Below are 26,403 nucleotides of genomic sequence, written 5' to 3' on the forward strand. Positions count from 1 at the left end.
AAATCCAATTTTTATTTTTTTTTTCCAAAATATTTTTTAAAGCTATCCAAATCTTGAAAACTTTAAAAAGTATATGCACTCCGGGCAAAGCTCGGTCAACCTGGTACTTTCACTTTTAAATGTGAAATAATACCAAAATCTGAGTTTTTCTTTATTTCCAGCAAAGGTTGGAAATAAAATAAATTTTCCCGTATTTTCCTTAGCTTATTTATACTATTTGTAACAAAAACCGGAGGAAAAATAACTTTTTTTATTTCAAAAATACAATTAAACAAAAAATATTCACAAAATTTTTTTACTTATGAAAAGTCTAATAAAATATAGGGCAAGCGTATTCTTTAATAACTGCTCGGCAAATTGGACATAGCGCTTTTGTATGAATTTTATCTGCATGCTTTTTAAGCTGGAAAACCATAAAATGATTGCAAGGGACCAATAAACTCGTGAAGTAATAAAACAGCTTTCTCGCTTTATTTTCTGACGTTCGACTGCCTTATAGTCAAATTTTAAAGGCAATTTTTCAAATAAGGCAGTTTCAAAATCTCTCTTCTCACTCTAATATTACTTCACCTGGTATAATTCTACGATGAGTGGGGTGCAAGCAATAACAGCATACGCAATAATTCCCATGTCTTGCGACATTAAAAAGCAGTTTCAGAAGTGAACTAGTATCATTTTATTATTTTTCCTAAACGGTTATAATGCGACCAGTGCATAATTGTGAAAGGAACGGAGGGGGCGGGGGACGCGGGCGTCACTTTTTCAAATTTGTATACATACAAATCCGTCCATTTATCTTGTTCATGTACTACTTTTTGTCAAATGTAGCTGGGTGCAGTATTTTGCTTTATTACTCAATTGTTAAGTTTAAAGGTTAGTGTTATTGCTCAAAGAGAAATGAAATAAAACAAATTTGTGTTATTTCACTTTCAATTGGGAATTAACACAAATTTGCGTTATCGCCGTTTGTGTTATTTCATCAACCCACCCTTTTTTTGCTGTAGAAAAGCGTTTGTATGGTGTGGTTTGGTTTCATGTTTTTCGATCTGGAGAAAAACTGGCCTTTGTACATCTCGACCTTCTCTGTCGTCGATGTTTAAGAATCTCGCTGTGATGCAGATTATGGATAGACGCTCGCCAGTCGGGGTGAACGACAATGAACGACAATAACAACAATACTCGGCGACCACAATCCCACGCCGAATATGCAGAATTCTGCACTCCTTTACTGTAGCTGCAGCTGTAGTAGACATCACAAGGTCTTACGATTTCTTTGCCTTGCCCGTCATGTCATGCCAATACGACGTTAAATTTTGCTGTACTGATATGCATGATTTGTCACATTAAAAACGTTGAGCTGCAGGTGATTGATTTTATTATACCAAACACGTATATATACACATATATAAATTACAATACAATCTCGTGCAAATTAACGGGCGCTTTAAAACAAAACTACAATAACTATGCATATATTTGTGTAACTTAAAATAAAAAGTTACTATAAAAAGTGCACACAACTAGGACGACGCCAATATATAAGGACGTATATCTTCGACATCTAGCAGCTGTTCTGGTGCCACATGTTCCCCACACATCGGACACGCATTCAGTTCAGAAAGTATTCTGTAAAAAAAAAAAATTTGTTTGGGTTTTGCGCTATTCTTTTTTTATATGTCATTAATTTACATACTTTTCCATTTCCGCACGAAAACAAAGAAAATCGCATTCCGGGCACGAGGTCATCTGTTGTTTAATGATATGTTGACCCGTGGCTATGCAAATGGGCAGTGTTGTCTTGCAGCTGTGGCAAGTCACTTCCATATTTGGTAAATTGGCGCCGCATATCGGGCATTCCATTGTCTCAGCGTCGATGTCATCACTTAGCATTTTGATGCCTTTCGGAGCTTTACGTACGATAGACTCGATCTTTTTTGTATAGCGTGGATCCAACTGATGCCTATAATCGGGACGCATCAGCATCGAAGCGTAAAGGAAGGCGGACTTCTTAAGGCCTGCGCGATGACACTCGATAACAGTCGATGTGAGTATGGGCACAATGTCTGAAAGTGTATGCAATAGATAACTCAAAAGTTACGAAAATAACATATGTATGTAAATGTAAACATATTTTCTGCTCACGTTCTGGAAATTGTGAAATGTTGGCGGCAACCTGTACTAGCAATTTGGCGGCCAGCAGATGATTGCCCAGCTTCACGTGTGTGCGCACCAAAGTGTAACGATGCAGCAAAATCAAGTTGTGTCGCATATCAGCAGAGACTGCCAAATTATTACGACGCAACTCCTGATACATCGAGAAGAGCATATCACGTGCAGTCTTATAATTGCCAGCTAGCTGCTCCTGATTTGCCACAATAACAGCCGTCTTTGCCGCGTCCTTGTAGTGCTTGCGTGCCATATACAGCCGAAAGAGATAGCGTGGATCCTTCGGCACACCATCCACTTCACCCAACAGAAATTCAATTAATTGTGTGGCCAACTGCTCATTATTCGAGGTGGCTACACAGTCAATAGCCAGCGAGAGCGCTTGAGACTCCTCATTACTGAATGCAGATGCTTTCAGCAGAAAACGTAAAGCCTTACTAAATTCACGCGCCAAGAAATAATACTTTCCTGCCAGCAACGTATACTTCTCGGCTTCAAAGTAATGCGCCAATGCCAGATAATCGCTTGATTTGGCATTCTCGTAGCGCTGCAACAATTCGCCATGTTGTTTGAGCTTATTGTGTCGCTGAGCCAATGCGAAAGCCTCCTCCACACAACCGCAAATGACTAGAAACTGCAGCGCCTGCTCAATATCACCTATTTTCTGATAGAATTTCGCCAACATCTTTGCAGCTTCCATGGAGCGTGATTCGAGCACAATCTCAGAGGCGGCATGCGGATCGCATAAGTGATCCAGATATATGCGCACGCAGGCGTCCAGATCACCAGCGATGCGATAACTATTAATAGCCTCTTCATATTGTCCATCGCCCTCCTTGGCTTTAGCGTAGGCGGCATGCAATTTGGTACTTAGCACTTGCGGTAGTATTTGGTTTGCTTTATTCCACATTTTCAAATTGATATAATGGCTGCAAGCCTCATCGAAGTATTCGCCACGCTCATACAAGCCAGCGGCTTCGGTGTAGTGACCGACTGTGGCCAATAACTCGGCGCAGTCATAAAGCAATTGTTTGTCGTTCAGTTCGACGGCATATTGAATCTATGGAAGCACAACAAACCATGAAATGAGCGAATGAATGGAAGTATGCCAAGGTACTTACGCCGCGTCGGAAATCCCCTGCCCGTATAGATGTACGTGCAATACCCATTTTACATTGCCGCACATGCTCCTCATACTCTGGCGAGGCATTCATTAATTGCTCTTCATTGTCGTTAATGAGATCCTCCTTATAACCCTTTTCATAGTGATATAGTGCGTCAGCATAATTTCCACTGAAAAAGAAAGCGGCAGTTTGGCCAAATCTATATTAGAGAAATAAGGCCATTATGTTTGGATGTATTTAAATATCAAAAAAAAAAATAAAAAATAGGCACCACAGTCGGATTTAGAATCTATGGGCCCCAAGGCTCTTTCCGTGGTGCGGGCCCCCCTGGGTGTACTAAGCCAAACGGCGGCCACGGCTCTTAGTTTTTTAAAGTTACAACCATAACCTAACCTTACAGGTAAAAAGTACGATTCGGTTTTTCAATACAATCTTAAATACTTGCTTTGTAAATTTTAAACCACGTTACATTTTTTTGCATGGTAGCATGGGTATTGAATAAAAAAAACTTTTTTTTGTGCACATTCACACATACACTTCCGGACAAAAGTATTGGCACAGAGAATTTTTCGCAATGTATGCAAAGTTTATTGTTTCAATTTCTTCTCTAAAATCTCTAAACTTTGTGCAAAACTCACGAAAATTCATTAAATTTGCATACTAGTTTGCAACTTTCTAATCAGATTTTTTCATTTTAGTGCACAAAGTGCAAGTTTGAAGCTGCCAAAAACCGCATTGATTTTTAACCGACTTCCAAACAAGGAGGAGGTTATCAGGTCGTCGGAATATTTGTTTTTTTTATTTAATTTTTTTTTTTTTTTTCTTATTTTTTTTTATGTATGTTACCACATAACTTTGGACCACGTCAACCGATTTCGATAATTCTTTTTGCATCGGAAAGGTAGTGGTCCCATACTAATCTGGTTAAGATCTGGTAACCCCCTTTTTTAACTCAAATTCAGAAAGAACGGAAAATTCTACGTTTAGATAACATATCATATGTCAGATTCATTTGACCGTCAGTGTCATATGAAGCGTTAATCTTATATTCAATAATTTTTTACCAAATTTACCCAACTATGATTAGTAAACACACATACCAGTTACCAGTTAAAAAAAAACATATTGACTTCGAGATGACCTTGAAAATGACCCTCACGTTATTTTGCCACTCGGCATTGGAAACAGTGATCGGACTTCTACCACTTTGGAGCATCCACACATCTACCACACAAGGTCTGCAATCTGTCACATTTTCGCATTTTCGAGTAGTTATAATTAAGCTCCACATGATTTTATTTGTGTTTTGTTTTTTAATTTTAAGAGCAAAAATTATCCAACACTAAACACTATGTGATAACAAGTAGGGACACGACATAGAAACGAAAGTATCGATATAATACTCATTTAAAGTACCGCTGTAAAAATATCGGGTTTCATTAATATCGTAATAAAAAGACTCGATGTTCCAAATATCGACACAAAATTTAAATAATTAAATCTGAATATTGGTCTCATTTTCTATTAAAGAATTGACACTTTGCGCTTTAATAAGTACATAACTGAAGGCGCGCCACATACCAACCTAAGATAGTACACATTTCTGCGCTTTAAAGCGCAAAATATATCCATATTCTTCTTCTTCTTTCTTCTTTATTGGCGCTGTAACCGCCTAAGCGATTTTGGCCGAGTCCAAAACAGCACGTCAATCATTTCTCTTCTGTGCTTACTGACGCCAATTGGAAATGTCAAGTGAAGCCAAGTTCCACCTGGTCTTTCCAACGCAGAGGAGGCCTTCCTCTTCCTCTGTTACCAGCATCGCGGCCCGCGTTGAATACTTTCAAAGCAGGAGCGTTTCTGTCCATTCGAACGTCATGGCCAAGCCAGCGGAGCCGCTGAATTTTAATTCGCTGAACTATGTCTATATCGTTGTAAAGCTCATATAGCTCATCGTTAAATCGTCTGCGGTATTCGCCATCGCCAACGCGTAAAGGTCCGTAAATCTTTCGCAGAATCTCTTTCTCGAAAACTCTAAGAACCGCTTCATCAAATGTTTTCATTGTCCAAGCCTCCGCGCCATACAGCAGCACAGGCACGATGAGTGACTTATAGAGCGTGATCTTTGTACGACGAGAGAGAACTTTACCTCTCAATTGCCTACTCAGTCCAAAGTAGCACTCGTTGGCAAGAGTGATTCTCCGTTGGATTTCAAGGCTGAGATTATTATTGGTGGTTCCCAAATAAACGATAGACGACTTCGTTTCAAACTTGTAACTGTCAACAGTGACGTGGGTGCGAAGCCACGTATGCTCTAGCTGTTTGTGTGATAACAGGAGATACTTCGTTTGGTCCTCGTTCACCACCAGACCCATTCGCTTTGCTTCTCTATCCAATCCCGAGAAGACAGAACAGACGTAGCTCTTGTTTTTACAGATAATATCGATGTCGTCGCCATACGCCAGCAATTGTACGCTCTTATAAAGCATTGTGCCTGAGCGGTTCAGTTCTGAGGCTCTTATTATCTTCTCCAACATCCGATTAAAGAAATCACACGAGAGGGAGTCACCTTCTCTGAAACCTCGTTTGGTATCAAACGGCTTTGACGGAGCTGGAGGTATTGCTCAACGTCATTTTACACAACCGTATTAGTTTCGCTTGGATACCATATTCAGACATCGCGGCATAAAGACAACTTCTCTTCGTGCTGTCGAAAGCGGCTTTGAAATCACCAAATAGATGGTGTGTGTCGATCCTATTCTCACGGGTCTGTTCGTATTGTGAATCCTGATCTGTGGTGGATTTGCCAGGCACTGATAAGGTCCAATCANATGGCCAAGCCAGCGGAGCCGCTGAATTTTAATTCGCTGAACTATGTCTATATCGTTGTAAAGCTCATATAGCTCATCGTTAAATCGTCTGCGGTATTCGCCATCGCCAACGCGTAAAGGTCCGTAAATCTTTCGCAGAATCTCTTTCTCGAAAACTCTAAGAACCGCTTCATCAAATGTTTTCATTGTCCAAGCCTCCGCGCCATACAGCAGCACAGGCACGATTAGTGACTTATAGAGCGTGATCTTTGTACGACGAGAGAGAACTTTACCTCTCAATTGCCTACTCAGTCCAAAGTAGCACTCGTTGGCAAGAGTGATTCTCCGTTGGATTTCAAGGCTGAGATTATTATTGGTGGTTCCCAAATAAACGATAGACGACTTCGTTTCAAACTTGTAACTGTCAACAGTGACGTGGGTGCGAAGCCACGTATGCTCTAGCTGTTTGTGTGATAACAGGAGATACTTCGTTTGGTCCTCGTTCACCACCAGACCCATTCGCTTTGCTTCTCTATCCAATCCCGAGAAGACAGAACAGACGTAGCTCTTGTTTTTACAGATAATATCGATGTCGTCGCCATACGCCAGCAATTGTACGCTCTTATAAAGCATTGTGCCTGAGCGGTTCAGTTCTGAGGCTCTTATTATCTTCTCCAACATCCGATTAAAGAAATCACACGAGAGGGAGTCACCTTCTCTGAAACCTCGTTTGGTATCAAACGGCTTTGACGGAGCTGGAGGTATTGCTCAACGTCATTTTACACAACCGTATTAGTTTCGCTTGGATACCATATTCAGACATCGCGGCATAAAGACAACTTCTCTTCGTGCTGTCGAAAGCGGCTTTGAAATCACCAAATAGATGGTGTGTGTCGATCCTATTCTCACGGGTCTGTTCGTATTGTGAATCCTGATCTGTGGTGGATTTGCCAGGCACTGATAAGGTCCAATCAGTATCCATATTGCTTTACATATAAATTCCAAAGTAAGTAAGGTTATAGTACGACATAGATTCGCAAGAAATGGAACACTAGCTAAGGCTAAAACTCATGTTTTATTTGCGTTAAAAATTTGATTAAAAACAATGTTAACAACAAAACTTTCAATAGAAATTATAGTAAGGTAACGTTACGTCAGATACTTCGGCTGATAAAAAAAAAAACAGGACAGATTTTCACATTTTGGAATTTGGAACAAAGTCGCATATAATTATTATGAAAAGACGTAAATTATTTACGTCTAGAAATAAACGTCCAGCGAGACGAAAAGAAATAAAAATCCCATATAATTATTATGAGAAGACGTAAATAATTTTCGTCTTGAAATAAACGCCCTGAGAGACGAAAAGAGTTATTTCTCGTAAATAATTCTTATACAAAGGCAAAAAAAATTATCCTAAAACAAAGCGACATTTTTGATCCCAAATATTAGGATAATTATTTTGGGTCTTTGATTTGAATTTTTTTTTTTCTTTTTTTAACGAATATACATACATAGTATGTACGTATTTATTCTAAAAGATTTCTCTAAGAGAAATATACAGTTGGGCACATTGATATTGTTGGCAATTGAAATTTATATTTACTCTACATATAGGGAATTTAGATCAACATACAACGAGGCTAAGAGACCTAACTCTTGGATTGGCGTCGCGAAAGTTACTGAAATCAACTCCTTTGCCCTACCCACACCAACAGACGTTCACCTAGGTGAGCGTACGTTCCGCAGGGTTGTCACTGCTGACGCTTTACTCCAGCTGGACACCCGTCTGCAATTTCCTGCGGAAGTGGCTGTCCTAGCCGATGAGTGTGACAACCTTCGCCAGGCCGATCCCGGAAATCCTCGCATTAGGGATCTCAACTTGGAGATTCGGCAACTCGTGAACGTACATAAGCAGACGAAGTAGGAAGAAGACTTGTACCACTGCTGCTGTGAGTAAGCTTTGCTCAACCGTGAGGTCAATGTCCAACCCGACGAAGCGCGACGACTGAGTGGAAATCTCTTTCGGTGGCCCTGGAGCAATGTGCGAACTACTTTAGCCGACAGTTTACGCTGCATTTTCTGGTGGACAAAGCCAAAATTCGAGTGACCAGAAGGCTGCACAAACTGTTCGGCAGGTTCGGTCCGGAAGGCGAAAGCCTCCAAAGCCATTCCCAAAGGAATAAGCATGCTGATACTGAAAAATTGGATCCTGCGGCAGTAGACTATTTCACCAAGGTCCTCAATTTGTTCATGGCCACTCTCATCGGTCCAGATATCTGGAAAACTTAGAGAGTAGACCCCCTGCTAAACCGGAGAAAACGGCCAACAAAGGAGTCTTGTCGTCCGATAACCTTCCTTTCCCCGGTGGCGAAGACAGTTGAGGCCTAGCTACTCCCACATTACACGTACCACCTGACCGCAGCGAGGCATCAGCATGGGCTCCGTAAAGTTCACAGCACAGCAATAGCACATAACGCCATAAACACCCAGATAATTGGTGACCTAAGCCGAATCGCCTCTTTGAGAGTCATAGCAGCCTTGGATCTGTCAAAGGCGTTTGACACCGTCAATCACTCCACGCTACTATAAGACATTGAGACTTCTTCTCTCCCACGGGGACTCAAGCGGTGGTCAGCAAATTATCTGAGCTGTCGACATTCGTTGGTAATTTTCCGGGAAAAAACCAGGAAGTCAAGAAAGATTTAACAGGGGGTCCCACAGAGTGGTGTCCTTTTGCCGCAACTGTTTAACTACTATATTTCTAAGCTCACTCAACTACCAGAGGGAGTCTCGATTGGCTCTTACGCTACCGATTGCTCGATAATGGCGTCTGGGAATGGAATTAATTAGTTCTGCTCGGTTACCTCTCCGTACTTTCTCGCTTCTTCAATGCAAGGAGCCTTACCCTCTCCCCTACAAAATTCTCTGGATAGTTTTTTGGTCTGCACGAACGCGATTTGGGCAACAATCATAATAATTCGTACAAATTCGTACAAATTTTTTACTCGAAGAACAAACCTATTTTCAGGTGTACATGGTGTATGAGTAACATTCTTTCCTCCTAATTTTTCATGCAAAAAATCTGCGCATTTTCATATGACCACTTTACACTTCTTTATTTATCCATCGATTTTCTTCATTATCAGCTTTATTTTTTTTTTTTTTGTAGCAGAATAGAGGCTTATCACAGCCTTGCATGTACTAAACATACGCTCGACGTGAGTTGATACAAGTGGTGCCCAATTTAAATATGGAACGTTTGAAACTTTTATATTATCAGGAGTAAGGGCTTTTTCCTCGCTATACTTTTTTAAAGGTACAATAGGCAAAAAAGGCCAAAAAAGGCACATCAAATGTGTATATATGGAATCAGGGAAAGCTAAATGGTGAACATTCTTAATCCAATATACTCTATATATTTAGCAGAAAAAGGGTAATTTCCATAAAATCCGCTCCCTGTTTATAAGATATACGAAAAATAAGTAAATAAAAACCATCATCGTTCTGAGCCAGTGTAAAACTCTAGGTCCCTCCATTTCTGTAACAACATCAACAAGCACACCACAAATTGGAGAAGCTCGGCCAAACCCGTAGAAAAATGCGTAAGCTCCAAAATATTATCATTATTATAAGGGGCAAAACATAGTGGAGCGGCGAGCAAAGCGAAGAGCTAGCATCGAGCAAAGCTTCAATGTGTATGTACGCTTTGCTCTTCACAATGCACTTTCCCATTGAAACATATGAGTTTGAAATCGACGCTTGGCTCGCCGCTCCACTATGTTCTTACCCTAATGCGGAGGAAGATTACTGTGCATGTGCTTATATTGGCCGAATTCATGCTTCAATTCTCTACTGTATCCGTTCGTTGTTGCATAGTTTTAGGCCCATCATAGTTTTAGGTATCGTCGTTTAAAGTACAAAACCGCGTATCGAAGTTCTGCAAAACCGCGTAACTGACATTTTTTGCCAAAAATTGGATTTGCTCAACGAAGCTTTTGACTCAAACCTTATCCATTGAAAAATACTAGCCACAATCCGATTGCTTACAAAATAATTTATGCAACCTCACATTCGCGGTTTTGCATTATGTTGATACGCGGATTTGTAATTTAAACGGCGATATATTTACATATATATCGTTCATTGTCTGCAAGAGTGTCATAATCCAAATCATTAAAACTCGAGAAAAGGGCTTTAAAGTTTACAGCTTGCATACGCTTCCATAATAAAAATAAAGACATATTTTCTTCTAGTGAGCTATTGCTAATCTATGTATGCAGCTATGCAATTTTTAGAGATGGCAGTATTTTTCAATACTAAACTCAATTTTTATTTTATTTTTATTTATATATGTACATATATATTTTTAACCGACTTCACAAAAAGGAGAAGGTTATCAATTCGTCGGAATATTTTTTTTTTTTATGTTACCGCATAACTTTGGACCACGGTAACCGATTTTCATGATTACTTTTTTAACAGAAAGGTGTGACCTTACAGGTGGTCCCATATTAATTGGGTTTAAATCCGATCATTGGGTCATGAAGAAATTAACGATAATCTTAAATTTGTATATGAGAATTGAAGTCGGTTTTGTTTTTTAACCGGCTTCCAAAAAAGGAGGAGGTTATCAGTTCGCCGGAATATTTTTTTTTTTGTTTTTTTTTTTATGTATGTTACCGCATAACTTTGGACCACGGTAACCGATTTTCATGATTACTTTTTTAACAGAAAGGTGTGACCTTACAGGTGGTCCCATACTAATTGGGTTTAAATCCGATCATTGGGTCATGAAGAAATTAACGATAATCTTAAATTTGTATATGAGAATTGAAGTCGGTTTTGTTTTTTAACCGGCTTCCAAAAAAGGAGGAGGTTATCAGTTCGCCGGAATATTTTTTTTTATTTTTTATTTTTTTTATGTATGTTACCGCATAACTTTGGACCACGTAAACCGATTTCGATAATTCTTTTTGCATCGGAAAGTTAGTGTCTCAGAGGTGGTCCCATACTAATCTGGTTTAGATCCGATCATTATATCATGAAATATATATATATATATATATATATTTTTTTTTTAGTCTTTTTTTTTGCTAAAAATTACTTTTTGCTTAAAAGTTACTTGTTGTTTTTTTGTGACACTCTTGCAGAAAATGAGGAATATGTAGCAAGATCAACCGTTGACGTTAACACTTACGTTTAAAAGGAAGGCTAAGCTATCTTAAAAAGGCAAATATTTTGAATCATTTCAACTTACGTGAATTCCAACTGTTGGGCATATTCCCGTGCAATAAATGGCACCTCATCTGGCTCAAACTTATGCGCCAACAGTAATGCTTGCTCCCACTGCAGCAAATCGCGACAAATATCAAGCGCTTCCTTGGTGTATGTGCCGCGTAAAAAGTACTCCTTTGCCTCCTCATATTTCCCTAACAACAGGCAACAGAAACCAGTAAGCATGGCCACATCTTCAATGTAACGCATATTCTCCAAAGCGCCGACCATAGCAGCATCGCCAGTGTGACGATATGCGCGCAGGGCTAGATTAGAAATTAAAGTCCAAAAAATTAGGAAAAAATTTAGAACCGCAGCATGCGGTGACGTCAACCACTTACCGATATCCGGCTCTAAATCAGCAATTGCCTGCTCGCCAAACTCCAACCACGCTGAACGTGCATTCATGCGTTCACAAGTCTTGTACGCCTCCACATAGTTTTTGAGATTCAAGAGTGTTTTTAGATTTCCGCTAGGACTTATGCTCGGTGTAACTAGATGCGTGGATAGCGATTGCGTAGCATATTGACCGCCATCAATATGCATTACCATCTCGCCATCACACAACATTAGCGGCACTTGAGCAGGATTCAATTTACTTTCGCCAATCTTAAGTGTATGTTTGCCTTGAGAACGAGACAATGAAGTTAAAAACCAAGAATTTACAAAAATTCCATCCGAAAACAAATTGTGTAGATATAGTACCTTGGACAGAATAGCGCACGAACACATGAGTAGTCACCAATTTAGTATCGAACGTTATAAAAACGTGCTGTTGTGCCACATCCCATAAACAACCCTCGCAATTTTTTGGAAAATCTGATATAATGACTGTATCCTCCAAAGCCTGCAGATATACCAAAAAACTACCTTTTTTATTTGGAAATAATGTTGGAAAAAACTTCGTGTATTATTCTTTTACTTGCTGTCTAAATTCAGCTGGCGATTTACCTCAATCCTCTAAGAAATTTCGTTTTCGCAATAAAAAACTTAATTAATACAGTAAAAATATCAAAGATTCTCCAACGGTTTTTCTATTGTGTTTCCACGTTATAAAACTGAAAATTATCTAAAAAAAAAAAAATATACTAAATCCGAACCATTTGGAATTACGTATAATTATGTATTCTAACTCCGTGCCAGAAAGTATGCTATCGAAAATTTAAAAAAATCCTACTATCACCATAGGCGCAACATTTTTGTTTACCGGTAGAAATACATATCCCTGTGCATGTTCGTCAACAAATATCATTTTTGTACCCTCAGTATCGGAAAATATCTTTCTAATACCCATGTTGTGACAGTACTTTGTGCAAACATCCCATTTATCCAGTGAAAAGTAGATAAGATGACCAAGCTGCATGCAAAGGGTGGAAACAAATTATTCTTTTTAAGCGTATATTGCTTTTATACTTCTTGATTACTTACATCTGTAGCAAATATCAAAAATTCCTGCGTCAAACAGAAACACGTGATTACTGAATCATTGAGTCCTGCCAGCGCGGTTGGGAATGTTTGTGACAATTTATCCTTAACATTTGGATTATCGGTGACAACTGCCTGCAAAAGCACACGCGGACTGCATAAGGCGGCGCAGTAATCAGCATTCAATTTAAAATCGACAATCGGAGCAGGAAAATCACGTTCACTGAGTAATTGCGGTTGATCGCCCAGCGTCTTGCCCAAGTCGTAAAACCAAACATGATTATCGAGACCGGTTGCTAGATAGAATGGGCCGATGGCTAAACAACTAGGTTCATCCAAAAGGCTCAGACGATATGGTATTGGCTTAGTATTCTGCAAAACTATATTTTAAGAAAAGATTTTACCCTTCAACTTCACAGAAAATACCTTTTCGGGCGTATACACGTAAATTGATACCTCCGCTAAACTGCTGAGTATAGCTATGCGTGGTGGAGAGACAGCGTACATAACTGAGAGCTTGGTTACATAAATGTAAACTGTGCCTGCCACGGAGGTCACCGCTAGTAATTGCCCATCACTGGACCAGTCGATCATTTGCACGCCCGAATGGTCAGGTACGGTTATGATTTTCTCGGTTTCTTGCAGATTAGTAATGGAATGGATTTTTATGCTAAAATTTAATGCGGCATTTGGTTGAAGTAAAAGTATAATAATAAACAGCTAACTTACGTATCATCACCACATGAAGCCACTATGTCCAAAGCAGGGCAGTACGCTAATCCAGTCAGTTCATCTTTGTGATTTTTAACCTGCCATAACTCTTGGCCAACATCACGTGGATGCGTAGATATCGCCACAACATGTCCATTTGAGAAACCCAACAAAATATAACCATCACCAAACCATTTGTGCTGCAGCAGCGAACCGTAGCGACTTTGAAACCCCAATTCCGTCGGCGCATCAGGCTCGGGTAGATAGTAGAGAAAAAGAGTACGCTTGCCTATAATCATGCTAATCGTATTTTCACCACCGCCACCATTTACATCTCCCAAGCTACCATTGCTTCCGCTGGTACGTTCCTCATTAGCCATTTGCGCAAAGTACATGTCAGTGGGCGCATCACGCAACTGCACTACTCGCATAGTGTCCCCAGCCTCATTACTCAAGGAAAAACTTTTATCATCCGAACCCAACGCCAGCAGGTTCTGTGCAGACCACGCACCACACGTTATGCGCTTGTTGTGTTTGCCCAAAATCGGTGTACGTTTCCCGGAACGATGATTGTAAATAGCCAAGTTGCCACGGGCGGTTCCAACAGCTAGAACCTGTTCTTGTTTTGACCACACTATACAAGTAAGTGGATCACGCAGACCTGACTCTATTGTAGTTTTCATTTGAGAGCTAGAATCCCAAATAGTTATGATGGGAGTGCTGGCATTTATAATGCCCAAGAGCTCACCTCCATTATCCCAAGCAAAACCAGAGCATAATCTAAATTTTTTTAGAAAGCTTAAGCACATTTTTCTTTACTAAAATTGTATGGTTTTTACCCCGCCAACAACATGCGTTCCACCAATTGTCCTTGGCGATTGAATATAGCCACAGAGCCATCTGAGCCAGTTGTAGCCAATAGTGCGCCGGCCGATCCCTTTTGCCATATAAAATAAACATCTCCAGGCCCGTGTGGATCATCAAACTTGTATAATAATTTGTCGAATGACATTATTAAATTTGGTCCGCAAATTATCAAGTTGATAGTTCATGGATTGACAACCTTCTTTAATCAGAAAGCTCCAGGTAGCAAATGGCGAAGGATACTAAATACTTCCTATTACCTTTTCGAAATAAATTTAAATAGATATAAATTAGGTTTAGTGATTCAACCGATATAATAAAGCGATTTACAAATATAGATGAAAATCTTGCCTGTATATAACATACCATTTGGTCAGACTATGGAAATTCTGATTCAGTCTGCTTTCACATTTCTCATTTTTAGCTCAGCTTGCTTAAACTAATTAAAAATTGTATCAACATGTGGCTTGTATTATATATATTTTTTCGAAGCATAAATTTATTTGATTCTATTATTAGAAATTAAGTTTATATTTTAGTTATCCTTTTCCCAACCAAAAAATTAACTGTTAGTGAAAATTTTCCCTTTTTGTTTTGTTCGCCCCTTTTGTTGTCGCTATGGTTGCTAAGCAACAAGTGGTGTTTTCCTTTATCAAATAAAATGCGAAAATTAAGTAAAACAGAATACGTAAATTCCTTAACCCATTTACCCACGCGGCGACATGCAAAATTTAAAGGTTTTTTTTAGTTAAATTTTCTGCGCACTCAACGCAGAGCAGGAACTTAAGGGCAAAAACATCCATGAACCAAAAATACAAGATCACGCGGGCAGGAGAGTAGCCCGTTAGAATCGCATTTAGGAAAAATGTTTAACGATTTTGACATTAGCCGTTTGTTTACAATTTGGTGGTGGCTTTTTACTGCAATTTTTTTCATTTTCGCCTGTGATAACGTGTATACACATAAGATAAAGAATAATTTAACACAACGGCATGATTTATAGAAGAATTTGCATAATAAAAATGATTATTCACAGCGTTCAACAATTTCGCGGTTTTCTCCGTTCTCTTCGTTGTTTACTTTTTACAACAAAGATGGCGTCGAGATTTCGGCAGCTAGAAAATAACTTTTTTCTTTCTTTCCTTCCCGCGTGATCTTGTGTCTTTCGTTCATGAAAAAAATCAAGGCGCATACATGAACGAAAGACACAAGATCACGAATCAAGAGAGTGAAAAAAGTCTATTTTTTGAGCGGGTTCTACGCCATCTTGTGTCACTGAAAAACGAGCGAAAAGTAATTTAAGTAATAATTATTGTCGGCCATTAAATGTGTTGTCATGTTAAATTAACTCTTCTTTACTTAAATAAAAGTGTAAAATATTGGTTCTTGTGATGTAAACAAACGCTCAGCTGACGAACCCGCTGTCGCAAACTTTTTTCTCAAAACCGGTTACAAATACAACAAATACAACGTCGCGTTCTTACGTGAAATTGTATTTTTGGTTCANAACTTTTTTCTCAAAACCGGTTACAAATACAACGTCGCGTTCTTACGTGAAATAGTATTTTTGGTTCCTGGGAGCATACCAAAAATGGAAAGTTGTTGCTATTCAGGGGCATGCTGTCAAATCAGTTAAAGCAAAAACAAAATACATGTAAGGCGAAGGAAAGAAGAAATCAGCTGATTGGACAACACCACCTTTTATAAATTCGCCTTGGTTTCGGTTTTCTTTTCGTCTTTTTGTCAATCAGCTGATGAAGTTATTACTCATCCGNGAAGAAATCAGCTGATTGGACAACACCACCTTGTATAAATTCGCCTTGGTTTCGGTTTTCTTTTCGCCGTTTTGTCAATCAGCTGATGAAGTTATTACTCATCCATCAACGAACAACTTTCAACGGAAAATTGGCATTTAGTTCTTGAAAATTAAAATTTTTAAGTAATTAAAATTTAAATTTTTAAACAACATGACTGACGATCTCCCAGACAATTTCGATTTGATTGTCATTGGCACTGGGTTTCCGGAAAGCTGTGTAGCTGCAGCAGCGAGTCGCATAGGCAAAAGTGTCTTACATATCGATCCAAACGAGTACTACGGAGGTGTTTGGGCATCTTTCAACTTGGAATCTTTCTGTGCACTATTGGATCAAGACAGTAATAATGTAATAAGATATGCAACCCAAAAGTGGTACGTAGACGAACAAATTAAAAATGAAAACAATTCGTCAGGAAACGAACAAGCAAATGTAAGTCCTGGAGCAGAAGTCGACGGTGATACAGTTACAAACGTCGGAAATCAGGAAAACGAACAATGGTGTCGCCGCACGTTACTGCAACAATCACGACGTTTTAATTTAGACCTTAGCCCCCGAATACTCTATTCTGCTGGTCGCTTGGTGCAATTACTCGTATCTTCTAATATATGTCGCTATGCTGAATTTCGGGCAGTGGACCGTGTATGTACGCGTTTTCGTAACGAAATCATCAATGTGCCTTGCTCGCGCAGCGATGTGTTCAATACCAAAGACTTGAATATTGTGGAAAAACGGTTACTTATGAAATTTCTTACCTTATGCCTGACATATGGTGAAGATAAAACAGAAGAGGATACTCTAATTTTTCGTGGGAAAACATTCCGAGAATACCTACAAAAGCAAAAAGTCACCGAAAAGATTAGTATTTGTGTAATGCAAGCGATTGCTATGTGCAACGATGAAACACCATTCGAGGAAGGCATGGCCCGAACGCAACAATTTCTTAATAGTCTGGGACGATACGGAAATACCCCATTTCTGTTTCCAATGTACGGTTGCGGTGAAATACCACAATGCTTTTGCCGGCTGTGTGCAGTATTTGGTGGCATTTATTGTCTAAAGCGACGCATCGATGATATAACTATTGAAGCTGACACCAACATTGCGAACGTTGTGCTGGAGGGCAAGACCATAAAAGCGCAGCACGTAGTTAGCGCGCAAGAGCACTTACCAAATGTGCTTCTTGAACGAAATGTAGGTATATATTGTCAAGGCGAGTTAGTAAACCTACTTTCCAGAGGTATTTTCTTGACGGCAACGCCATTGGGATCAGAAGAGTTGAATTCCGGTGGTGGAGGCGTAAATATTTTAAGGCTTGTAGACGGGACGCGGGAAGCCATCCTTATACAGTTATCACATTTCTCAGGAACATGCCCGAAAGGAATATGTAAGTATTGTTTGTAATAATACGCTTGCATAAATACGTAAATCGTATTCACTTCACAGACGTTTTTCACTTAACAACGACTGCGCAAAGCAATCAACCTGAACAGGATATCATGCCATTTGTGGCACAAGTGTTCAATTCTGATTTAGGAAATATACCCAAACTGTTGTACTCTGCTTATTTCACCATTATGGGACGTCAACGTACAATGACTACTCCAAATGTGGATTCCTCCACACCAATATTTTGTACCAGCGCTCCCTTTTATGAATTGGATTACGATNTCTGCTTATTTCACCATTATGGGACGTCAACGTACAATGACTACTCCAAACGTGGATTCCTCCACACCAATATTTTGTACCAGCGCTCCCTTTTATGAATTGGATTACGACAGGTCAATTGCAAATGCTCGTGACATATTCGCCAAATTATACGTGGATGCCGAATTTCTGCCACGAGCCCCCGATCCAGAAGAGATCGTAATCGAAGGCGAAGATCCACGTGCTCTAAGTGAAAACAGTTTGCCGGATGATTTGCGGGAACAGTTGCGTGAATTAGAAAAATCCGCTGAACATATGGACATCGAAGATAACGATGCAACGTCTGCTGCAGAGACAACACAGGCCGACGCTGAACAACAACTAATGGATGCTGAGTAAGCAACTGATGCGCGTATGAGTTGAACAAGTATAATAATAATAGTAGTGATAAGCTTAAGTAAATGTATAATAATTTGCTTCAAATCATTTTTTTACGAATTTTGAAACTCTCACCTAAAATTAAATTACGCACCCACAAATTATGAACCATTTGTGTTTTGTTATTTTAATGTTTATCTCGAGTTTAATATCCTGAACTTAACTATAGTTGATGGAAATCTCCAGCACACCATAAACGCTTCCATAAACACTGCTCCTGGGAATAACTATAGATTGTCCAAGATCCCCTATCTTTCCTGGTTGATGAACCAAGCCGTTTTCTACTTCGATAGATAGCAGCTAGTGGTGTCTCAGAGGCGTAGTTGAGGTATTTTCCGTAGCAGGCTTCGAAGCGCTTTATCCTTCTGGATGGGCAATAAGCTGGATCGAGGGCCGACGATGTATTAAAGAATTCAACGGTAATATTTCCTTGCGCTTCGCCGGAATGGAAACTTGACGGTTGCCAGTTTGAAGACTCCACTAGAGAAATCGCAGGTAGACCGAAGCGAGTGTGAGTACTAGTTGCCAGCGTTCCCACGACAGTCGGGTCTACGTAACCGGAACGACCCAGATTTATATCTGGCCAAGGACTGTCACTCCAGCAACACTCCCCAAAAAGTCTTTGGGGAATTTGTATGCTGCTACAACAACAACAACAACTAGTTGCCAGCCAATACAATTTTTCCGATCCCGCTGACTACAGGGATGTTTGACGAGCTGTAGCAGTCACCCGCTAGCCATTCACGTTGATGAAAGTGAAATCATCTTTATGCCCAGCGCTGGTCCCGGACAAGGTGTAGACGACGACGTGCGTTACCGGCAGGGATGCGTCGTGTCGAGCTGGTCGGAGCTGGTGGTGATGGTCCTTGGTCGGAGGTAAAAATGTGTCCGAGTCATTCTGGTATTGAAAGACTGACCAAATTAGAGACACTAATAATGCTTTTTGCTGTTGGAAAGGACTTCCCCTAACCACAATTATGAAATATTAATTTTAAAATCGTATCTACATTTTTTTCTTTATTAAAAAATGTTGCATATATGTATGTATGTATATATATATGTATATTTTATTCTGTATAATTATATATACTACATGTACATATATATATGTACGTAGTCGTATTTTTATGACTGTAATATGCTGATTTCCCGCAGTGAATAAAAATTTTGTAAAATGCTTCAACGTTGCCAATATTTATTCACGCGAGCGAATTTCAACAAAAAAGGAAGAACAAGTAAGAAGAAAACTACAAAGTAAATGTCGTTGAACCACTGCTTATGATGGTATGAAATTATATATGCATTCATATTTTCTTCACCGTTATACCCAGTCGGAAAAGCATGTTAACATCAAAATATTAGTGGCCAAAACGAAAGACAGAATTAAATAATAATAATAATAAATTGCTGCTTACACATATGTTAGTGTTTGGCCGCGCTTCTTCTGATGTTGTCACACAAAGGGGACGGACCTACAGTTTTACGCCGACTCCTAACAGAGATTGTATTTTTATAAGACGCTCTTTTTCACAGCAGAAATACACTCGTAGGTTTGCCATTGCCTGCCGAGGGGCGACCAATATTAGAAAAAACTTTTTTTGTTTTTTGATGTTGGGTTGAACCGGGCTTGAACACAGGCCCTGCGGAGTGGTAGCGCGCACTGCTAACCACGCCCGCGAACCAAATTAAATGTATATCTGAAAAACTTTACTTAATTATGTTAAGAAAAATGTAATAACCAAATGTTAATAAGCAATAGTACGCATTTCCTGAAGTGGATTTAACTAGCCTCATTGCATGGATTTAACTGCATAAATGAGCCGTTCAGTGCACACATCGGTTAACTCTACTTTTTGAAAAATCTGAAATTTAAGTGTCATAACACTTGGTATAGTCATAACTTATTGCGTTTAGAATAAATTTATATAATATATTTGATTGTATAATATAAATGGAATTTTAAAAAGTAATGTACATTATTTGATCGCATCTCTCACCCTTTTGTTGATGGAGTTAATTCATTTGTGCACTGAACGGCTCAAATGATAGACAACTCTGAAAACGATTCCCAGTCTTCGGCGCCATATGGCTTCCTGTTTTCATAGTACACTCAAATATACATTAAATGGCGTTTAGAGTTGGAAATGTTTTCAGAATAAAGCTCAAAATTAAAAAAAAAACATTGTAAACATATATTTTCCAACTGGGTACAAACGCTTTCGTCATTGTATTTTTTTCTCTTGAGTACTTAATTAGAATACAATTCGGTCTTATTGTTATTGTTAACAGGAGGAGGGCAGAGTGTTATGACAACAATGCAGAACTGCAGTGCAATGACTTACATTTTGCCAAAATTAATTTGTTCCTACGCTAAATGTGAGCATTTCTTAATATTCGTTTGTTATACTTTCTATATAAAGTTTTAAAAGTTTATGATATGCGATGCTAATGCGCCAGCACCTTATACTTTTACTTCCTTTTTTACAATTTAAATTTCCTACACAATTGCATCATATTTTGACCTTAATTTACTCATAATCATTATTAAACGTTGTTCTGAATTTAAACGTAAAGCTAGTCTGCCCACGATTTGTGAGTTTTGTAGTGTTAAATTGCCATTTTGAATTTTGCTGAATGTAATTCTAAATGAGCACATAACTCCATTGCTTCTGAACATTAATTTTCTAAACACAATTCGAGTTTGTTTGCAATTGGTAATTCAAAATTGCATCTATGGCTAAATTAAATTACAAATAAACATTTAATAATTATAGAGTTTAACCAATTGTCAATTTAATGCACCTTAAACAAAAAGTCTCTCTTTTGAGCACGCATGATTTTTCTTTAATTTTTCAGCAATTTATCGCAATATTCTACTGAATTTATTTTAAATTTTAATGAGATTATTATTGATATTTTGCTGGCGCTTCCGCTTGGCATTCATGGCATCGACAATTGGTTGTCGTTTGGCATTATATTTTTTGTTCAACTCCTCGATTTCTTTCTCCATTTCAGAGTCTATATTATTCAATCGCTGATTTAGATCGTCAAATGTGAGGAATTTTAAAAATTCGAATTCACCATCAACATAGCTGTGCGATTGAGTGTGCAGATGATGTTGCTGGTAGGCAGGTGGTTGGGGTTGTTGTTGCTGCTGTTGCTGTTGCTGATTGCGCAATAGATTTTGCTGATTGTTAATTGCTAGCAAGTGATGGTCACTCACCAACGGATGACCATAATATGCAGCTGCTGCGGCTGCCGCCTGCTGTTGCTGCTGCTGTTGTTGTTGCTGCAAGTGATGCTGGTGCTGTTGAAGACCATACTGATTGATAGCAGAGATTTGTTGAAACTGCATTTCCATGTTATTCTCCCAGTTCGTATCATTCGAATTTGTATGATTTAGTTGTGACTGCATTATATGGTGTTGTTGCTGCTGCAGCTGCGGCTGCGGCTGTGGTGTATTTGTTTGATAATGATCCGTACCGACACCCGAAGAGGATACACCGTAGCTAGCGGATTTTTCCAAATCTTCGCCTATACGCATTGGCACGAGCGCGTCAGCAGGATTTTTGCGTTCGAAATGGTCAAGAAATTTGGGGCGGTAGCGTGGTTTATTAAATTCGTTGCGCTTTGTTGTGGTTGAATCATCCGAGTCTGAATTAATGACCATAGTGCCTGTAGGAGTATGGATATGAATAATGAATACACAACAAAAAAAAAAACATTTTTTTTTTAAATACTTATCGCTTACTTACCCAAATTCGATTCCAATTCTATGAGCGTTCCAGTGTCGGTGCCGCCTGTCACATCACTAGCTCTGCCGCCTACATTGTCAGCACCATCTGCTACTCCCAGTACTCGACCACCAGGACCCAGAGTACCGCTATCTTCAGCATGCGCTATCATTGTGGCATCGCTACCTGAAGCCTGTTGGTATTCGCCAAACTTCTCCGGCACTAAAGTACCCGGGTCGTCAATAAATGTTTTGACCGTCTCCACCTGAAATTCGGGCTCATCTTCATGCACAAGCTCTTCCTGTTGTGTAGCTAAACTCTTAGCTTGACTCATACCCCCCGACCTATTAGCGCGCTGTTGCTCACGAATAGCACAAGTTTCCTCGATCATTTGTTTGAGTATGCTACGTGGCTTTGCGTTGCGAATGAACTCGTGGTCCAACAGATCGGAAGCGGTAGCGCGTTCATCGGGATTTTTTACCAGGCACAAGCTAACAAAATCAATAAATTCGGCCGACCATCGATCGGGTTCGCGGAAAGATGGTGGTGGTTTCTGGGGGATCATGAAAATAGCACGCATCGGATGAATGTCACCATAAGGCGGTTTGCCTTCAGCCATTTCTAGTGCGGTTATGCCCAGCGACCAGATATCGGCCACACAGTCATAGCCAATTTCTTCGATAACCTCTGGTGCCATCCAAAACGGAGTGCCAATCACTGTGTTTCGTTTAGCCATGGTATCTGTAAGTTGGCCAGCTACTCCAAAGTCTGCCAATTTGGCATAGCCCTCTGTGTTAAGCAGTATATTTCCCGCTTTTATGTCGCGATGTATCTTTCGACGTAAATGTAAATACACCAAGCCCTGCAATGTATCGGAAAGAATCGTTGCTATTTCATCTTCAGTCAGTGTTTTTTTGCGTAGCCGCATAATATCCGAAACACTGCCAGCACCACAGTATTCCATACATATCCACAGATCATACTGCTTGAAATAGGAACCATAGTAGCGTACCACGTACGGCGAGTCGCACTGCTGCATTATAGAGATCTCCTTGATAATTTCGTGCAGATCGGACGCCACTGGCACCAATTTAATGGCCACAATTGAGCTACTTTCCTTATGCAATGCTTTGTAAACAGACCCATAACTACCTTCGCCAAGTTTGCAAATAATATCGAAAACCTTTTCTGGTGGCTGCAGCAGAGATTCCTCTGAAAGTTTTTTTAACTCGGAAGACATTGTCGTACAATCAAACACCGGGCAGGGGATATAAAATTTCGCTCCTTCACCTTTACTTATTTTCTATGTCCAATATTTTATTTTGCAACCTTTTCCGTCTGTGCTCTTAATTTCTACACAGTGTCTAATATTTTTTAAAAGTTTACGCACATTTTAATGATTTTATTACCCATAAAAGTGAAAAATCTACAAACAGAAAGAACGAAAACGATAAAGAAAAGCGAATATTCTAAGATGGTGATGATAGAAATTTATATCACTGCAGGTGCATATAAACGATAAAATCAACAAAAGCGATTGTGAGTATCGATTAAAAAGCGTACAGTTACTAGATATACAAGGTAAAAGCGGTTACTTTTATTAGAATTTTAGCTGTCACTTTTTTCGAATAGCAGTCGCCCCTCTGCAGGCAATGGCAAACCACCAAGCAAACCGCTACTTTGGTTTTGCCCTTTTTGACAATTCTCAAGTAAAACTAAACAACGTCTCAGATATTTTTTAAATGTACGAAAATCACCTTTTTACATAAATTTAAACCCCGCCGTGGTGTGGTGTTCATCACGCACCACACCGTACAGTATCGTCTCATTGATTCCGATATCGACAGCAACGATACCATCCTAGAATGTCAGGATATTGCTATGGGGTCTGTATTATGGGCAGCTGCTGCAGCTCGCAAGACATAACGATTGTAAACGCTGGTTTGATTAACTGCATAACGTGGCGACCTATGCTGACCTTAGCATCAGCCCATAGTCATCTCGATTGATAAACCTGCCGAAATTGCTTCCGTGGAACACAGAACCTATATCAACTTTTCTGAAGCTGATTGGAAAGGCGTGGGGTTGTCACCGCTGTTGCTCTTTCGGCGACCGCGCCTCGTTGGATCCCAAGGCGCATCAATTACAGGTGATAGCGATAGAAGCTATGCTTCTTCTTATGAGCACGCTTGTGTCAAATTATCGTCTGTTTTGCTTTATTTACATATCCGCGTACACATACACATATACGTATATATATACCCTGCAAACAAATGCTCCCGAAATCTTTAAGAGTGTCGGAAATTTGTTACGATTCTTTTAGAAATCTGTAAAGAAAAACATATGAAGCGGTTGACAAGAACTAGTAAAGAAATATCTGTATGATTTCTTAAAGAAAATTCTTAAAAAAATTGTGAAACCTTTCAGAATTCTATGAAATCCTGGTATGCAGGGTATACATATACACACGAATATGAATAGATAAAGAAGATGTTGATGACTCAAGGAGTTCATACCAATGGTAAATGTTGTTTTTGTACGATTGCTACAACCTGTAGTTGTTGAATCATGGTTGGATCCGGAGCGATGCGCGAGCTACTTTAGGCTATCTGCACACTTGTCGTCCAATCATTGTTGCGTAATCGTCTCGCCCAGAAATTTTGAGCCGAGCACATACATTTCAAAGAAGATCTGCACACTTGTCGTTATCGGCTAGTTATCGGCAAATCGTAGAAGATGCAGAAACGGATAAGTACGGCACTGTCGTTTGCTAATCGTTGTGAACGTATTGTTTGTTTACATTTTATGGGGAAAAATTAGTGAAAAGGTTAATATTTGCAATAAAATTCAATAAATTCGAGCATTTTAACTATAAAATATGACGACATTGTAAAAAGTCTCTGTGTGCGTGCATAAAACACATTTCAGGAAAAGAAAAGAGATTTTACTGAAAAATTATGTCTACAATTGTTGCAGCACAGTCCATATTTTAAAAATTGCAGGTTTTTGTAAATATTTCGCGAAAATATCAACCAGAAAAACAGAAATACCTGCTCCAAGTGAACATTTAGACGCCAAATGAATTGAAATATCACGACCGAAAGTGGTCGTCATGTAATCGTTGCATCATGATTGTGACGATGAAGCAACTATGATTGGACGACCAATGTGCAGAAAGCCTAAGTCGTAACTAGGAAGAAGTATTTTATCAAATTAAGGGAAAACAGACGAAATATGTAAAAATTAAGTTGGTAGAGGGCGGTTTTGATAATATTGAATAATCTTCAATTAAAATTTACAAAGATCGATCCATTTTAATCGGAAGATGAAATTAAATGCGTATTACAATTCGAATAAAGCTACATCACAATTTAATAATTGGAATAATTTAGATTAATTCTCAAATAATAAGCCAGTTTCACGCTAGTTATTTTAAAGTAAATTTGTGCATAACATTTAGATATCTACTATTTGTATGTTTCACAGCATGCTTTCGATAAACATCGACTTCACATCACTGCGGATGTTTTGGCTATTTCACACAATTAACAAGAAAATGATACATTATTCTTTTGCATAATCATGCAATGAAAATAAAAATTACATAAACGGATCATCAAACTTGACATTATTTAATAAAAATGTAATTTTTCCAAATTATCTTAAAGAAAAATCGATACATTTTCACACTCGGTTTGCTATATCGTAACCTAAGTCGAAACTACTTAGTAGAAGTCTGAAATGCGACTATGAAGAGAGGTAAATTTTAAGTTGGTACTTAAATTTAAGTTGCAACTTTGTTAGTTTCGACTTAGTTGCTGAACTATGAATACGCGCCTATCAGTTTTGCCACTCAAATGATTTGTCAAATGATAGTCAGTGTTCTTGCAGGGAAGTCACTTCGAAACACTTCACTTTTAAGGGCCATTCACATACAACTTTCCTCGCTTTGCTTGACAGTTCAAACTTTGACAACAAAGTGTGAAACGCAGAAGGTATGCTACAATAAACGATTTGACAGCTTTTGCGTTCTCGTTTTTCTCCATATATTTTCTCTATAAAATACATAACAATATAATAATATGCATTAATAATAGCAATAAAAATTCCTATTTACCCTATTTTTGTCATTAAATGCAAATGCAAGCGCACGAGGAAAGATACATGTAGACAGCTGATTGCCAAAGCGGGCAAAAGTTGAGAGTTGCCCAAGATATTGCTTCGTTTTGCTTTGCTTTGCTTCAAACGTTTTTTATGTGAGCATACTCATGCATATGCCTACATCCTCAGTATATACTGAGCCTACATCGATCTAATATGTCAAAGGAAAGAACTATCAAGCAAAGCGAAGAAAGTTGTATGTGAATCAGCCTTTCCACCTGATTTACATGAT

The 26,403-nt window shown here is 39.0% G+C and overlaps 3 protein-coding genes across 4 annotated transcripts; 1 reads left to right on the forward strand and 2 right to left on the reverse strand.

Annotated features, from left to right (window-relative positions):
* Positions 1–1,211: 1,211 nt before the first annotated feature.
* Positions 1,212–15,080, reverse strand: Oseg6 (intraflagellar transport protein Oseg6). The gene is made up of 13 exons (XM_017614114.1): positions 14,741–15,080; positions 14,350–14,634; positions 13,529–14,290; positions 13,226–13,469; positions 12,803–13,171; positions 12,582–12,731; positions 12,080–12,221; positions 11,716–12,000; positions 11,358–11,640; positions 3,288–3,459; positions 2,143–3,226; positions 1,694–2,063; positions 1,212–1,626 (listed from the first exon to the last, which is right to left on the reverse strand). The coding sequence occupies exons 2-13, from the start codon at positions 14,520–14,522 to the stop codon at positions 1,521–1,523; spliced, it is 4,140 nt and encodes a 1,379-aa protein (XP_017469603.1). The 5' UTR covers positions 14,523–14,634; positions 14,741–15,080; the 3' UTR covers positions 1,212–1,520.
* A 1,131-nt stretch (positions 15,081–16,211) lies between these two features.
* Positions 16,212–18,438, forward strand: Rep (Rab escort protein). Of its 2 annotated transcripts, none has more exons than XM_017614116.1 (3): positions 16,212–17,575; positions 17,635–17,783; positions 17,911–18,438. In XM_017614116.1, exons 1-3 carry the CDS (start codon positions 16,342–16,344, stop codon positions 18,235–18,237), a joined length of 1,710 nt encoding a protein of 569 aa, XP_017469605.1. In that variant the 5' UTR covers positions 16,212–16,341; the 3' UTR covers positions 18,238–18,438. The 2 variants fall into 2 exon arrangements, with proteins under 2 accessions (XP_017469605.1, XP_017469604.1); XM_017614115.1 differs by having other exon boundaries at positions 16,213–17,575; positions 17,635–17,858; positions 17,971–18,422.
* A 2,006-nt stretch (positions 18,439–20,444) lies between these two features.
* On the reverse strand, positions 20,445–23,662 carry hpo (serine/threonine-protein kinase hippo). The gene is made up of 2 exons (XM_017614117.1): positions 22,032–23,662; positions 20,445–21,951 (listed from the first exon to the last, which is right to left on the reverse strand). Exons 1-2 carry the CDS (start codon positions 23,248–23,250, stop codon positions 21,164–21,166), a joined length of 2,007 nt encoding a protein of 668 aa, XP_017469606.1. The 5' UTR covers positions 23,251–23,662; the 3' UTR covers positions 20,445–21,163.
* Positions 23,663–26,403: the final 2,741 nt, after the last annotated feature.

Source organism: Rhagoletis zephyria, unplaced genomic scaffold (genome assembly GCF_001687245.7).
Source record: "Rhagoletis zephyria isolate East Lansing unplaced genomic scaffold, Rhagoletis_zephyria_1.1 Rzeph_scaffold_00777, whole genome shotgun sequence".
Classification (NCBI taxonomy): domain Eukaryota; kingdom Metazoa; phylum Arthropoda; class Insecta; order Diptera; family Tephritidae; genus Rhagoletis; species Rhagoletis zephyria.

Bases quoted from the DNA above. Each gene is read 5' to 3' on its own strand.
- Oseg6 (XM_017614114.1), bottom strand. From the start codon at position 14,522: ATGTCATTCGACAAATTATTATACAAGTTTGATGATCCACACGGGCCT. The intron at 12,222-12,581 runs GTAAACAAAAAT...GTATATCTGCAG, and splicing joins AGGGATATGTATTTCTACCG to GCTTTGGAGGATACAGTCAT. The intron at 1,627-1,693 runs GTATGTAAATTA...TTTTTTTTACAG, and splicing joins TTTCGTGCGGAAATGGAAAA to AATACTTTCTGAACTGAATG.
- Rep (XM_017614115.1), top strand. From the start codon at position 16,342: ATGACTGACGATCTCCCAGACAATTTCGATTTGATTGTCATTGGCACT. The intron at 17,576-17,634 runs GTAAGTATTGTT...TTCACTTCACAG, and splicing joins AACATGCCCGAAAGGAATAT to ACGTTTTTCACTTAACAACG.
- hpo (XM_017614117.1), bottom strand. From the start codon at position 23,250: ATGTCTTCCGAGTTAAAAAAACTTTCAGAGGAATCTCTGCTGCAGCCA. The intron at 21,952-22,031 runs GTAAGTAAGCGA...ATACTCCTACAG, and splicing joins AGAATTGGAATCGAATTTGG to GCACTATGGTCATTAATTCA.